This window comes from Blennius ocellaris (genome assembly GCF_963422515.1).
Source record: "Blennius ocellaris genome assembly, chromosome: 7".
In the NCBI taxonomy this organism is placed as follows: Eukaryota; Metazoa; Chordata; class Actinopteri; order Blenniiformes; family Blenniidae; genus Blennius; species Blennius ocellaris.
In genome coordinates, this window is record NC_137656.1 from 24665495 (window position 1) to 24681867 (window position 16373).

General features: G+C 46.4%; 1 protein-coding gene across 1 annotated transcript in view; it reads left to right on the forward strand.

Moving 5' to 3' along the window:
• Positions 1-16373, forward strand: part of fbrsl1 (fibrosin-like 1) — a gene marked incomplete at its 5' end in the record, with an annotated part of 329828 nt that overhangs the window by 305469 nt on the left and 7986 nt on the right. Inside the window, 6 exon segments of the mRNA XM_080500127.1 lie at positions 5872-6352; positions 7569-7840; positions 9847-10097; positions 13774-13824; positions 14063-14138; positions 14141-14157. Coding sequence (XP_080356253.1) covers positions 5872-6352; positions 7569-7840; positions 9847-10097; positions 13774-13824; positions 14063-14138; positions 14141-14157 — 1148 coding nt within the window.

Below are 16373 nucleotides of genomic sequence, written 5' to 3' on the forward strand. Positions count from 1 at the left end.
AGTACGGCACTGAAAGATAATATTATATCCACTTAGAGGCATGGGGGCTTCATGCATGTTCATACATGAAATGAGGCTGGAAAGAGGTGCTCCTGTTTACATTTCTGAGCGTTCACTCCCTCCATTTCTGCTTGGACTTGAAGCTTCCTGGCAAGAGCTCCTTGTCTTTTTGTTTCCTGCATTCTTTCTCCGTCCCTCTTTCATTCCCTATCTCTTTCTCCTCCATTCTCTGCGGATTGCGAGCCAGCTGGTGGGCTAATAGAGGATGCTTTCCTGTGGGGCACCAAAGTGATACTGTTCAAGCGTTATGCAAGCTTAAGTAAAGCTGACACGCCGCTCAAGAACTACAGCCCACACTGAGCTTCACAGCAGTCCGTGGAGAGACTCTGAAAAGGTCTTAAAGGTATGGGAGACACCAGGAGGCTGCCACTGTCCTCCCACTGCTGCGCTGTGATGTAGGAAGCAGGAGTTAAGTCCTTTATTAGAAGTGGCAGGCGTTGTCTCCAGTCACCTCGATAATTGCAGCACTACGTCCACTGCTATAATCAATTGAGACAGCTGCCGCTGCGGCGTTCAAGTCCATCAGGCAGGCGTGTCATGCTAATTAATGAAATGATAAGGCTTGTGCTTGCAGCATTGCACAAATACGTCCTGAAGGCTCGCCGTCTTTTCAACACAAAATTCAGGCTCGCAGTCCAGAGCGCCGCTCCCTCTCGCCGCATGCTGGCTGTCTGTCCACGGCGGCCTCAAGGTAAGAAGGGTCAGCGAGGTCGGTGATGGGTCAGTGACCGAGAAAGGGGTCAAATTCCTGGCTGGCAGGGTGGGCCGTGTCAGAGGAGCCATTAGACTTGAGCTTTTCTCTTGAAAGTTCCAAGAGGTCCACCCTTTTATTTAGGAGAGCCCAGTGGCACTGACCTCAGACGACCCGGCTGTGTTCATAAGAAGCTGAGACTGATGGCTGTCCCAGAGCACGGGAGCTGTGCTGGAAGCAGCTCAGCAGGGGGAGGGGATGGAAACTTGAGGACGAGCGAGGAAGTGTGCGATCGTCCTGCTTGTCTGTAACACATTATAGCCAGGGGTTAATGAGGGTTTAACATTGCTTGCGGAGCACCACTGGACCATGTGTGACACAAAAGGATTTGGACAGTCAATATCCAGAGCTCTGCTGTCTCTCCTCGTCTCGCTCTCTCTCTCTCTCTCACTGTTTTCCTTCCAATTTAAGGACGCTTTCCCTGTCATTGGCCTCCCTTCCACAACAATAGCATATGTGCCATGAGAGGTGACTGGCATATGTTTAGTACACCATATGGCTGCAGTTTGATTTGGGATCTGACATGCGCCGGAAAACCTGATTCATCCCCCAGTTTGAGCTGCCAGCTTTCTGAAATGAACATTAGGTTCTCGATTTATGCCTGGGCTTCAACTGTAAACGTGTTACAGCTTAACACCCGTCCCCATTCTTTTTGCCTTCCACTCCTTTGTCAGCTGCAGCAAAGAGACGGAGAGAAATAATTGAAACGTGCCAGCTGTCCCCACTCTTTAGCTATCTTGGCCAGCTTTCTCCTCGTCCACTCCCCCATTAACATCTCTTGAGTGATTTGCAAAAACATCGCCTTGGCTCCCCTTGTTACCAGCTTGGAGATGCTTGAGGCAGATTAAATAGTGTGAGGGAAAGCAAGCCATTGCAAATTTCTCCTATGATTTTATTATTAGCACGATGATTCAACATTGCTCAGTCCTTCTGTTCCCCTCACAGAAAATCATTTTTGTTGAAATCACCCCGCCTCTTTTTTTTTTTTTTTTCCTTTTTTTTCTCTTTTTTGTTTTATGACTGAATACCTCACGGCAATGAAGTGTTGATTGGCAAGACTGTGGTTTCCTCCCTTCTGCCAGTATCTGTTATAGCCATCTTCGGCAGTCACTCACTCGTGAGCTAAGCCCTGGCTTGTGCAGATTGCTTGTCTAGAGAGGTACAAAAACCAAATCATTGTGAGCTCAACCGTCAAGTGCAGCAGAATATTCTGTCAACCAGAGCCAGCAGGAGACGGATCAAGGCTGCGTGCATTCTCACATACCTTCTGCATCCTCCAACGTCTTTTCGCAGATATGTGGCTTTATTTAAATATCTGTCTGTTCATGTCCTTATTTTATCAGCCCCCTGACTGTTTATGCTTTGGCAAAGCCGTGAAGGGAATGAACCGCAGTGTTTGCCTAGTAAATGAGAACACCCAGTGGCCTTAAGCTTCTCTTATCCCCTTACATCCCCTTGTCATTGGGAAAGTTTGCATATTTCCGTATATCTAATCTGAAAAGTGTTTTTGCATACAGTCTTTCCTTCCCTGGCTCTTGAACATACTGCCATCGGTGTCAGCAAAGAGCAGGTAATTTATGTAGCACACGGATTTGCATGCACAGCATTGGCGAGCTGGGGGTTGTAGCTGGAGGCCAAATGGGAATATTCTCTGGAGTCCTGGTCCCACTGATGAGGTCTTTGAGTCTATTTGCAGGGAGCCAGGTGTGGGTTTAAAATAGAGTGGTTAGAAAAAGGCCTCAAAATGAGTTCTTTTAAAGGCTACTTTTGCAACCAAAGGCGATTGGGGTTGACTGTCGGCGGTGGCATTCTCTCTGCACATTGCTGGGCTCATTGCACGGTGCGCGTCAGCAGGTCGCGCTTTCCGAGGATATCCTCGTCACAGGGAGACGCCATTTTTTTTCTCGTGCTGATGACAACCAGCTCAGCCAAGGCCACCCCGGGGCTAAGCAGTTCCAGGCTGGTCCAAGCCAATCCGAGCAGGGCCATCTGGCTACATAAAGGCCGCATAGGACCGTATCAGTGCCAGCTCTCCAGATGTTCCACTGGGACAAACAGGGTCACGAGTGAAGGATATCGAAGGCAGGAACAGCTGTGTAGCGACACCGCGCTCTCCCCAGATTCCCCGCTGGACACATCCGTCACCAGCAGTAAATCCCAGTGGCTTGTTTCCCGTCTGCTACCGCGGGCTCTGTCAGGTCTGTCTGCACCCCGCCACCGTCACAACCGGTATCACAGCGAAGCGAGGCACGTGCAGGCGGGGCAAGGCCCAATTCCCCCGAGTAAGCAGGGCTACAGGAACAACTATAAAAAGATCAATACTGGGATGAGATGTCATCTGGTGAGCAGACCTGCCAACATCCCCCTGGGGAATGTCCCTGTCCCCACGGTGCACTAACAGGAGAGGGGTGCCACCCCCCCCCTCCCCCCCCCCCCCCCCCCCCACCACTGGGCTGCCCTCCAACCTGCTTGACTCACTCACACCATCTGCTCAGGTTTGCAGGGCAGGGCTTCAGGACAGCACTGTGGGGTTTTGGTTTTTTTCCCCTTACAAACACTCGTATGGCATTTGTTTCACATGACCGCCTGTGGCTTGCGTACTGTTTTCCTCAGCATGTGATTGCAAAGGAAGTGTATTCCATGTCCTGAGGTAAGGAGGAACAAAGCAATGCAGGATTCAGCAGTTTTCTGACATGCTTAAAGCTGTAGCTGACAGTTTTGTGCTTCTGCAGCGACGGGCCAGTGTTTGGTGAGAAACTGCTGTGGTTTTGTCCCGTTTAGCCCAACGGTGACATTTGTTGGAGACGTATTTCTTGTCAACTCGTTAGCGCTTTTCATACTCGTCTAAATAAAGCACCCTGGAAGATAAGTTTATGTCCGTAAATGTGCGCAGAGAAAGTCTATTTGCAGCTGAAGATGCTCAAACAAGTGTAGTTTCAAACGCCTTCACGTACAATCTCTGTATTTAATGCTTATGTGAGGGAGCTCATTGTAGTATGTTGTCATCTGGAGCAAAGGAGCCATTGAAATGAATCACACTTTGGTTTTCTTTGTAACATTTCGGTTTGGCGTTCCATCAAATCTGAAGATGTCACGTCTTCTATCCGTCTTTGCAAATGGCATCGCTGCAAACTGTCTTTTGTGTGTGTGTGTGTGTGTGTGTGTGTGTGTGTGTGTGTGTGTGTGTGTGTGTGTGTGTGTGTGTGTGTGTGTGTGTGTGTGTGTGTGTGTGTGTGTGTGTGTGTGTGTGTGTGTGTGTGAGCATTCAGAGTGATTTTAATGAGGGATGGGTCGGTCTGAGCCGATACCTCCCTGCCTCCATTAGAGCCCATTAGAATCATCATTAAGAAAACCCGGCACTGGCTGTGGCTCTCTCTCTCTCTCTCTCTCCAGCATTAGTATGAAAAGCTCCCCCCTCTCCCTCCTAGTGGTCGTGGTGAGACTTCCTTCAGTATTGCTCGCCTCGCATTGTGTCTGGGAGAACAGGGTTGCCATGGCAACATCACCCAATGGCGACATTTCGACTGTGGATATTTGCTTCTTCACTTCTGCTTTGCTGTCTGCGCCTGTCTCTCTGTCTCTGCCTTGAGTCTTTCCCCCCTCTTTTCTCTTTTGCTTGCAGGAATGAGAGCCTGACAGTTTAATTCGAGTCCCAGACCTCTATAAATCTGGAGGTCTATATACGCCTGGACCCCGGAATTCATTTGAAAAATCGTGACACCTTATTCAGCCCCAGCACACCCATAAATGCAAGGAGTCGGGGAGGGGGAGCTTGACAAATAAAAAAAATATAAAAGCTCTGCCCTGCCTTTTTATTGGCCTTTTTATGGGTGTTAGGATCCTTGAAAGATTAAGCAGGCTGTTAATAGGGACTGGATATTCCATTAGTGGGCTGCATGTTGAGCTCTGACTGGCTTGACAGCGGCTCCCAGCTCTTCTCATTTTTTTGTTACCGCAGAGAGCGCCCGTGGAGCTTTTTTAATTGAGGCGCTAGTAAGCCTTTTAACTGAAGTACTGCTGCATCTTAGCTGTAGATTAGAGCCACTAAGAGAGCGTCATCACCACTGGGCTGCCTTCGCCCTTCTGTCTCTGTCTGTCTTTATGCACCGTCTCTATCACTTCAATTTTAATTTCACCAGGAGTGGCTTCTCTTTTCTTTTTCTTTTTCGTGTTAGAGGCTATAGCAATAAAAATCTCTGTTGCAATTATAGTGCTGCCATGACTTCATGCTCACTTTCTTATTGGCCCATTTTGCTTGTCGTTTAACTGTGAGAGAAGTACAAGATCGCCAAATGTCTTGTCTTTTCATTAAGATCCATAAGTGCGTTGAGATCCTTTGTGCGGCAAAGACGCTGCATTTTCTGCCACTTTTGATTTCCCCGCTAACAACAGCCTATAATTACAGCCATTAAACGGCAACAGCCTAAGGATGAGAAGTCGTTGTTCGGTGGAATGCTGATTGTAAAACCTCCTTCTCCGTTGAAAAGACCTCTGATGAATGGTAAAGACGAAGTGCCCGAGTTCACAGTGCTCTGCTGTGGTTTCCCATATCCCCTGAAAGGACAGGAAGGGAGGACAGAAAGACGCAGTGGCAGAGAGGCCAAGATAAGGGGCCGCGATCTCTCTTCACAGCACAATTGAAACATAATTATTTCATGCCAGATTGTGTGCTCAGCAAAGCCCTGAATGGGGGCCGACATTTAACTTTAATTAGCTGTGATTTATTCATACTGACTGGATCGCGGGAAGAAATTGGATCATCTGATTATAGTCAAGCATGAAAATGACCTGATTAAACACTTAATGGAACCTAGGGAGAAGGAAACAAGAGGAACCTTGGGCAGAAGACACAGGGACAACATTATAGAGTGAAGGGAGCTTTTCTTTTCCACTTCGTCATTGAAACTCCTGGATAGTCTGCTGAACTCTCACAACCAGCTGTCATTTTTCATACCAGACACTTTCCCATCTAATCAGAAGGTTGGATATTCGCAAACACATCCACTGTTTAGAAGTGCTATTCTCAAGTTGTGTCTTGTTTTTGTTTTCATCCTCTCCAGGTGTGCCAACGAATGAAAGTCCCGAGTCCAAGACTTGTACCTCAGCCAAAGTCTCCGGGCTCCAGCGCAGCCAGGAGCAGAGCATCAGCGAGGTGCCCTTCGCGCCGCCTGTGCCCAGCCCCACCCCGGCTTCGGCACCGACGGGCTCCCCTGCCCCCGCAGCGGCGGCGGCGCCCCCACAGCCACCTCGGTCACGCCTGCCTACCCCGCCTCCTCTCAGCGTCAAGAGGGAGCCACCACCGCCGCCTCCCCCTGCCCCGACTCCTCCCCTGTTGAGGGCGCCTCCCCACCCCCAGCTGCACCCTCCCCACCCCCAGCTCCACCCTCCCCACCCCCAGCTCCACCCGCAGCTCCACCCTCCCCACCCGCACGTGCACCAGGAGCCCCGTGTGCTCCCGCCCCCGCAGCATCACGCGCGGCCGCTGTCGCTGAGCCACCAGCTGCACCACCCGCTGCAGTACAGCAGCATCCACGACATCAGGTACTTTGTCGCCTGCAAGCGAAAACCAATACAACTGACTCTCATTCCTGTAGCTTCAACTGCATCTCCACCTCATGGCACTTTTACAAAGCAAAACATTTCTCCTATGTGGAAGATGGAAACCTGGTAGAAACCTCTGCAGAACCAGATGCTGTGTTCTGTTGAACCGGGCGAGGTGAGGGGGGGGGGGGGGGTAGTATGAGAGGGAAAAAAGACATGAAAGCAGTAAATAGACAAGCTGATGTGAAAGCAGAACAATCCGCTCGCTGCAGGAGCCACACCAAGAAGTTGTATAGAGAGGAGGGAGAGCAAATGATGTTAGTGTCCGGCAGCGTTGACATATGAATGCATGGCGAGTGGAAAAAAGATGGCCTCAGTGTATTAAACGTCTCCCAGTACAAACCTAAAGCAGCTGAAGTAGAATATCTTCCAGAGTAGCCTGGACCAGTTTGAAGGTAAGCTTTATAAAAGTACAACTCTGTTAGCCTCTAACAAAGTCTCTGCTGGGAAAAACTGGGAAATTGTTTCAAGGAGAATCCTAAATCCGAGTCTCCATTTTACAGATATATGAGAAAACAATATGGGAGACAGAGTTAAACATTTTTCCCTTTAGAGTTGTTGGTGTTAAAATCCACAAGAGACTTTAACAGTGAAGGAGCAGGGCTCAATATCAGGACAGTTCTGTGTTTCCCTCCCTTCAGTTAGTTCTGTTTGTACAATATGTGTTTCTGTCAGTGAAGAAACATTGATAAAAACAGCCTGGCATAATTACTAACTAAATATCATCAAGTCCACTCTTCTATATTTTACAGAGGGTTTTATTGTGGATATTGATCTTTTTTTTCTTCCCCCTCATCTTAAAGGCTTGCAATATCCAATTGTCAGATTTACTGTTTTTCATTGAGCTCTACCGCTGTACGATACTTTCATCACATCCGACCATTTCACCTCATCTTCTCAGACTGTGCCCTCTCTGTGGTTTTTTTTTTTTTCACCTCAATATATGAAGTGTTATTAGAAAATCATTCTTATGTTGTCAAGGCAAAGCATCAAACACATCATCAGTTCAGCTGCAATAGAAAGCCAAAGTATGTAATAAATATAAGAACCGTCTGGACGTCTAAACCGATCAAGCGTTGCATTTATTTAGACTGTGAAAAATAACCGCTGTTTTTTGCTTTGTTGTTTTTTTCTTTGCATCCTGTTGAATCCTCAGCCACAGCAGCAGTCCAGTGGGGCTCCCCAAACAACACTTGCCTCCATCCCCTCACCACCACCACCACCACCACCTCAGTGGGCTACCGGCCTCGGCCCCCGCCTTGCCTCTGTCCATAGCCAATCTCTCTACCTCGCACTATTCCTCCCTACGGAGCCCGGCCCATCGCCATTCGGCCATGTTTGCAACCCCAGCCACACTGCCGCCACCACCGACCTTACCAACCAACAGTTTAGTGGTGCCCGGGCACCCTGCCGGCACCCCCTACCCAGGTAAAGCCGCGCACCGCATTGCAGCTCCAGTTTAGACCCCAAAGTACTGAGATAGCTTTAGGAAGGATTCAGACCAGACTTGGGCATCATGTGGCCCTTCAGTTCAGCTTGACAGGCCCTCAGGGTGTCACTAGGAAGTCCTGCAGCAAATGAAAATGACTGTTGTTATTGGCTTTATTGCATCTAAACCCCTCACAGTATTTCACATTATTGGCTTTTGTACTGCATTATTAGTTGTATCTAACATCTTGGCTATCAGAACTAGCAATTGTTACCGCACATATTTGGTGTTGCAAAACAAAAATGGTTATTGACAGAATTTTGTTTTATTTATGTACTCAGCTCAGGAATTTAAAAATATTCTATCATGATTTCCAGACAAACACCGGACAAAACTGAGAAACAGTGATGCAGAGCAACAGTAGCTTATAAAAATTGTTAAAAAAAAAAACCAAAACAAAGAACCTTTTAATCAAGAGATGATTGTTATTTAGCAAAATTCAAATCAACTTATATCTCAAACTTCAATTGTAATGTTAAGGTTTCATGTTGCTCTTTGGGGAAATTAGTTGCCCACTCCGGACCTTTATCACTTTGATCAGCTGTTTTGTTTTTTTTTTTCAAATACACTTTTTAACATTACTCAGAAATGTCGGCATTAAAGGTTTTTTTCCATTGATGCACGCTCCAACCCTCTAGATTATGTAGCTGGAGATTTTTTTAATCATGATTTCACAAAATATGTCAAAAGTATTGAACTGTTCATGTGTGTTTTACTGATCTGGTAAGTGCTTATTTCATATTTTCTCTTATCTGTTCATTCTTGGATTCTACACTTAAACATATCACAAGCACATTTTTAGAGACGTGCTCCTTTTTTACCAAACCCACTCGTCGAGTTCCAATTCTACTCTACTGATTTTAAACAGAAAGGCCAAAGTGTCTGTGTAAATTATATCACGGAAAAGTTTTTATATCCGAAATTAAACACATTTAGCGGTGAGGGTAGTGTTGTTATAAAAGATATCCTCCAGTATTTGCTCCAGAAAATTGCTATATTAAAACTGTAGACAGCAAGTAACTTAGCTGATTCTTTTATTGCCAATATAAGTATGGGAGATAATTTTTTCCAGCAGCTATAGACACCTCTGATATATAAGAAAATATCACCAAATCACCCATAGGCAGTACAGAATGGAAAAAAAATTAAACAAGAAAATTCAAAATAACCGTCTTAAGGTCACTGGTAGAAAACACTGGGAATCAATTTCTAAGATGGGGTACATTCACATTAGTATAGATACTTTTTTACAAAGGTCTTCAGGTCACTGTGACGGGGTTGGAATAGCTCAGTGTAAAAGGTCAGCTAACAAGTGAGCAGCCGTCACAGCTGGAGCTTCAGCAGCATTACCAGGTCACATGTGGAAATGTGGTGCAGTCAGTCACCTCAAATCAACAAGATCCATGCGTCCTGTAGTGTTTGTGATTGGTATCAAGTTATTGGTCAAAGCAGTTATTCTTGTGCTGCAAATTAAAATATGAATTCAAATGTCTCCAGTGATGATGTGTGTGCCAGACTTTCTAATAGAGGGCAAGAGTGTGTGTGTGTGTTTTCTGCTGGGATGACTCTTGGTTCTCTCTTGTCTTTAGATACCAGCCTGTTGATATCATTCAACCAACCAATCATGTATTGCCAGCCTCATTCGGGGATTCTGATTGGCACATTGTCACAGGCAACTCTCTTACCACCACCAATGAGTCCCCACGTAGAAAACCCTCACAGCATGAGCTGGAGAAACAGAGAATGCCAGGTGACTATTTTCTTTTTCCCTTCTACCCTTGTTGTAAGACTGACTGGGCGCCCGTGCCTTTTTTTTCTTGTGTCCACCCCCCCCGCCCCACCCCACTTTCCCTTTCCCTCCCCATTTTTTCTTTCTTTCTTTTTTTTTATTTCCTCCTCCCCCCCTTTTTTTGTTTTTGGTTTTCCTCGCTCTCCTTTCTTGCAGAGCATGACCTCCTGAGGCAGGAGCTGAACAACCGCTTCCTGGTTCAGAGTTCAGAGCGGGGCCGGGGGCCGTCCGCCTCGCCGCTGGCCCCTGTGTCACTCCTGAGGGCCGAGTTTCACCAACATCAGCACATGCACCAGCACCAACACACCCACCAGCACACCTTCACGCCCTTCCCCGCCAGTCTGCCCCCGGCCGCCATCCTCACCCCGCCCACCGCACCTCCCATGGTGCGTACCCAAGCCAGAAATGTGAGGATAAGTAAAAACAAAAATAATATATATATATATATAAAAGCTCCCGTAACTTCCCACCAACTCGCCTGTCACCCCACCCGATCTTTTGGACAACCCCCCCCCACCCCCCCCCCTTCCTTTTTTTTACCCCAAAATTGACCTAAATATTTCCCGCAGCACCTCCTGAAAAAATAAATCTTTTGATTTTACTGAGAATTTCCTGTCCCTTTGACACCAAACATGGAGCAGAACACGTTTTGTTAAAGTCTAATGCTGATCCGCTAATACACGCCATCTCCCATCATATGAACACACACACACACACACATACATACATACATACATACATACACATCAGAATGTCTTCTAATCTTGGCCAACATCAGACAGTTAAATAGATTTATTCATGCTCTGCAACTATATCATTCGTAGTGGAATTATGAACAACTGCCCTATGCGTCACATTCAATTCGAGGCCTTTAGTTCCTGGTGACGAGAACGCAGACTGATTTCCAGACCCCACCCAAATTATTCACCTTCACCTTTCGAACTCCAACACAGATTTTGCTGGTTAGTGATTAAAAGCAACGACCGCCTGAAGCCAGGCCGTCCGATTGTTTGCATCTGGATGCGTTTTAAACGTTTTCATGTGCTTGTTGACGACAGGCGAGCCGATCCGTGCGCGCGGGAATGATTTCCTGCTGAGTCGAGTGTTTGTGTGCGGGGGCCTCGCCACGTATGCGTGTGCGCGGCCCCGACAGCGACCGTACTTTCCATCGACACATTTTCAAAAGCTTTGCAAGTCGGTCAGATGACTTCATTGCAGAAGACGAGGAGGGGACAGGGGGGGGGGGATGACATCACCGTAAAACTGTTTTGATAATGTTTCTAATTGCTTCCGTGCTTTGACTGCCATCATGTCTGGTTGGGGGGGTGGAGTGGGGGGTGGGGTGGGGGGGGTCCAGCACTGGCAGCTCTCAGATTAGCACAGAGGGAAAAAAGAGTTATGACTATTCATCCATCATTTCAAATGCACAGCAATCTCTTGACAGTCGATTCAGAGCCCCCCCCCCCCCCCCCCCCTCCCCCCCATTTGTAGCTTTTTGGCATTAGTCTAATAGATCTAATCCATCATGTCATGACCTCTGATTAAGAGCCTGTGGTCCCATTAAGGCCCCGCTCTAAGATTATCCCCATCCTGTACATTAGAAATCAAAGCTCTGGTATTTATGGCACAGTCTCAGATAAGTATAGAGACCCTTTAGAAGGGTTTTCAGCCAACACACACACACACACACACACGCACACACACACACACACACACACACACGCACACGCACACAGAGTTATCTGGTCTCCTGCTCATTCCTGACATGGTAGGAATTATCTACAGTCCTGCGTTTGAAGATGAAAGAGACGATTTTCCCCATCTCACTAATTCCAACATTATTTGATCCCTGTGATGCATATAAACACCCATTTCTTGTTGCATTGTTTCACTGGGGTTTGAGTCATTACTGCCCTTTGCTGTTGTGTTGTTGTTATTGTTGTTGGGTTTTTTTTAAACTTGTGTCTTTTTACCCCTTCCTTTTTCTCCTCAGTAACAAAGCTGCTTCTTTCCTCATTGGTGCTTGTTTAGAAAAGCAGGAGTAATGATGATGTTGTGGTTGTTTTTACTGTTTGTTTTGGGGGTTTTTTTGTCTTAAAAGGCAGACTAAGTATTTCCCAGTCGGACCCCCCGCCCCCCCCCCCCTCTCTCGCTGTCTTTCTCTCAGTCTTTTTTGTTCTGCCGCTCTCCAGACGCCCCATGTCATTTCAACTATGTAACAGCCCTTGGCTAATGGCTGTAATTAATGAAATTATGAAGCCTCTATATTTGTTTATTGTTCTCCACCCTCAAGCAGCTGGCTTGCCAAATGGCATCACTGGATGCCCGCCCCTTTGCCCCCGCCGTGTCTTTGGACAAGGAATAGCCTTAATTGTTGTAAGATGAAATATTAGGCTTTAATTAGCCAAAGCTGTCTTCTATAAAACTGTGTCAGCCGCCATAAATTACAAAGGCAGGAGTTTGTTTTTCTCTTTTTTTTCCCTCTTCTCTCTCTCTCTCTCATTTTTTTTTCTTTTTTTTTTTTTTACAAGGCCATAAAGCGGCTAAAATCCCTTTTCCAGTGTCAGGCATTAAACAGACTGTGCCTTCAGAAATGCAGAGGAGCTGTTTAATGAGCTCGGAAGCTGGCTCCGTGTTTCCTCTCAATAGGCCGTCTGTCTTTGATTTTGGCCCATTATCGCCCACGAACAGGGCCGCTAACACCACCGCTGTTGCTGCCGCTGCCATTCTGCGTGCAGATGTGAATGGCCCCCGCTTCACTGGAGGGCCCCCGACCCCAAAACCCCGCGGATCAGCCCGCCCCGCGCTCGCCCCGCTCGCCCCATCTCAGCCACCCGTGTCGCAGCACACGCGCGCACAGAAAATCTGATTCATACCCGTTCATTTTCTCCGTTTTATGCAAACCCGAAACATCTGTGCCTGCCAAGGGAGCTTTGTGAAAACACTCGCAAAAAGTACCTGCAAAGGGTTTGTGTATTTGCGGAATAGGAATAAGTTACTGTCACTTGCAATTAGACTTTTTCAAAATAGAGAACCACGCACAAAGTCTCCTTTCATACACAGGGCAAGGCTCTCTCGCTCTCTCTCTCTCTCTCTCTCTCTCTCTCTCTCTCTCTCTCTCTCTCTCTCTCTCTCTCTCTCTCTCTCTCTCTCTCTCTCTCTCTCTCTCTCTCTCTCTCTCTCTCTCTCAGCTTACTGACTGACTGATTCACATTTGTTCTGGACTTGATTGGAAACTTTTTAACCGCACAGTTTTGTGAAGAAAAAGGACAAGAAATGGCTCATTGGAGATGGAATTACTCGAATATGCACAAGTGCTGTCGCGGAAAAGGTTCCCTCGCATTGTTTCCTTGAGTCAGGTTGCCGTTAGATTCGCATTGATCTCTTCGAAAACCAGCTCTTAACTCCAGCTGCGTCGTTCGCTCGTCTCAGATTCAATCACATAAGGCAGACGGTTCAAGCTTCCTGTATGTGATTTTCTGCACAAACTTCCTTTTTGACTGAATATGTTTTGAAGTCTGGTTTTCCAACACTAAAAACAAGCTCTGTGTCTCCATGTATCCCCCCACCCCCCCCCCCCCCCCCAAACTTTTTCTCTATACCGTTGGGGCTTGTAAAAGAAAAAGAAAAAAAGAAAAAAAACTGCCTCAGCAGTCAAAAGCAATTAGATTCACATTTCTGCAAATTTTCCAGTGAATAGAAACAACTGGTCTGGTTTTAAAATGGTCTGATTCCTAAGCCGGACCTCCACGCCCAATGTCTGTATGCTCAATTGGAAAATCATGCAGGCTGTCTTCATCTTGGCAGCGTGCTAAAGCGCTCGTATTGTTAGCAATTTATCTGACCATGCTGTTTAAGCAAACCCGTGACCAGCGCAAGCCAGCTGCTTTTACTCCCGCTCTTATTATTCTGGATCATACCCTGCTTATTACCAGTTACAGATGTTGTCCATGTATTTTGTTTTTTTGGTACTGTTAGGAATAATGAGACGTCGTTATTAAAGGAGGCTTTTTTGCATGCAGGATTACGTGAAAGACTTTTGAGGATTGTTCGCTTATCCTTTTCCTCCTTATCTCCTTTCAGTTCGACAAATACGCCCCCAAGCTGGACAATCCCTTCATCAGACATTCAAACGTGAGTTTCTTTTGTTGATCTCATGTAAATGTGCAATTTGCATTTTGGCAAATCAAATATTAGACATATTTGAATGTTGCCGTGAGAGCGTTTAAACGTGGCCGTGGCTTTGTCGCTTGAGTCCTGTACGTATCACTGTATGATTTTGCTTTGTGTGTTTGTTTATTTTTTTTCGTGTGTGTGTGTGTGTGTGTGCCTACCGTCCCCCCCCCCCCCCCCTTCCCCTTTTTCTCCCCAGTTCTTCCCCTCCTATCCCCCGACCATGCCAGGCATGCCCCCGCTGCTCCCACACTCAGGACCCTTCAGCTCGCTGCAAGAGCCTTCCAGCCCAAGGTCAGACCCCACACCCCCGCCCTCAGCCGGACATTTCAGGGAGGAAAACACACTGAGCGAATCCCAAAGTGTCTACTCGCTTGAAACGCAGACGAAATAACAACTCGCAATAAGGCCAAAAACAGAATTGGAAATTGCGAGTTGACCTTTTTTTACTTATATATATATATATATATACATTTTTTTTTTTTTCCAAACCACTCAAGGAGAGTTTGTTTATGTGAAAAACAATTTAACTTGCCATCGGTATACCGTGCGGTTTACTGTGGGTTTTCATGCATCAGAGAGGCTGCGCTCACTGACTGTAGTTCAGGGAAAAGATGGACGGACTGCACAGATGTACTCAAATCTGATAAATAATGCAAAGTATTCCAAGTGCTTCTGACTACATGGAGAAGTTTTCTTACAGTCCTCCAATAGTTTAGGTGAGAGCGCAAAGCAGAAGTTTTTATCGGGGAAGGAAAAGATGGAGAACTCTGAGGAGGTTTGAAAAAAACATGCTGCTGCTGACGAAACACTATGAACAGGCACCAACATTTTCAACCCTGGAGACTTTTTAAAGGGTTAAATCAAGGGTCAGTTTTTACCCAAGACTATTGAAAGACACAAAGGTCACAAATTAACAGTCATTTGTGTTAAACTGACTTCATGCTGGTTCTTTAAATAAGCAGTCTTTTGCTTATCATGAGATCAAGTGTGAAACCTGGAAGACTGACATAAATAACGTAGTATTTCATGATTTATAGCTTGAAATATTTCTGCGGCAGTTTGCCGAACATGCCAACTGTGAATAATTGCTGTCCGGACGTTTCGTATTTTGTCAGACTTTAATCATTTGACCTGGCAAACTAACTGGAGGTGCATTTTTTTTATTACGTAAGAGGCATACAACAGTGTTACTGTTGAGTTATGACAAGTTTAAAGCAGAATGCCATGCTTTGCCATTGATTTCAAATTTCTAGTATTCGTGCACAAGCAGCACTTATTTCAATGCGTGGTACACCGATATTTTTCATGGTCCTCTGTGACTGTCGTTGTTGGTTTGAACGAAGTTAACAAACATGGTCACTTGCCCTTTAAAGCTATGAAGAAAAGATTTATGTTCAATACTTGGTTACATGCTTCCCTCAGCATATTCACTGCTTGTGCTGCGTCTTAGGTCACAAGCGCATCTCATTAAATCCAATATAATATTCTGTTAAACTCCACTGAACCTGAACCGGAGCGAAGAGCTGCATGTGCACCAGACAGGCTGAGCCCAAGATAAGAGAGTGATTCCTGTCTCTGTAGAAGAGCAGACCAAAGAACATGGTGTGTGTGTGTGTGTGTGTGTGTGTGTGTGTGTGTGTGTGTGTGTGTGTGTGTGTGTGTGTGTGTGTGTGTGTGTGTGTGTGTGTGTGTGTGTGTGTGTGTGTGTGTGTGTGTGTGTGGTGTGTGTGTGTGTGTGTGTGTGTGTGTGTGTGTGTGTGTGTGTGTGTGTGTGTGTGGTGTGTCTGGCAGATGCTCACGGCCTGTGACCTGAAGTAAGCCACCAATCAAAGCTGGCCTAAATCTGCTGGCCTTATTCCCAGTGGGCTCAGTCATGGAGGGCCCTTTTTCTTTCTTTCTTTCTTTTTTTTTTTTTTTTTTATGGCAGCACCCCTCCAGATGGTTCAAGGAACACTCTTATGCGTCCAAAGCCCCTGCTAAGTATTCTTGGAGATGAGCTTGGGGACTGCGGCTGGAGATGTGTGTTTGTTTGTGGCGTCTGGCAACCCGGGTCACCCTGCAGACTCATCCTTCCCCGACGATGCAGGGGGAGACTAATAAGGCTGATATGGACGCCCGCGCTCCAAAGACTTAAAGCGAGATGAGAAGATCACAGATGTGGATCCCCTCCATGGCTCGGCGCCTGTAGCGTCCTTGCAGTTTTATCTACATCAGCTGTAAAGTGCCAGTAATTGAGGATTAGTAAGCTATAGTGCTACTGAGCAGGATATTGGATGAAAGCGATGCTGGCACCACTAGCTGGAGGATCTCTCAGTGGTTTTGCTGAATTTATTTATTTTATTTATTTTATACTGACTTCCAGACGACAGACATCTATCTAGGACACTGACACTAGCCTCAGTCCTAAGCCTCATGGTATTTTTTAACGTGATCATATTTGTCATGACAGTGGGAACAAAAATGAAAAGTGGCAAATTACAATGGTCAATAATTTCCTTCCGGGAACG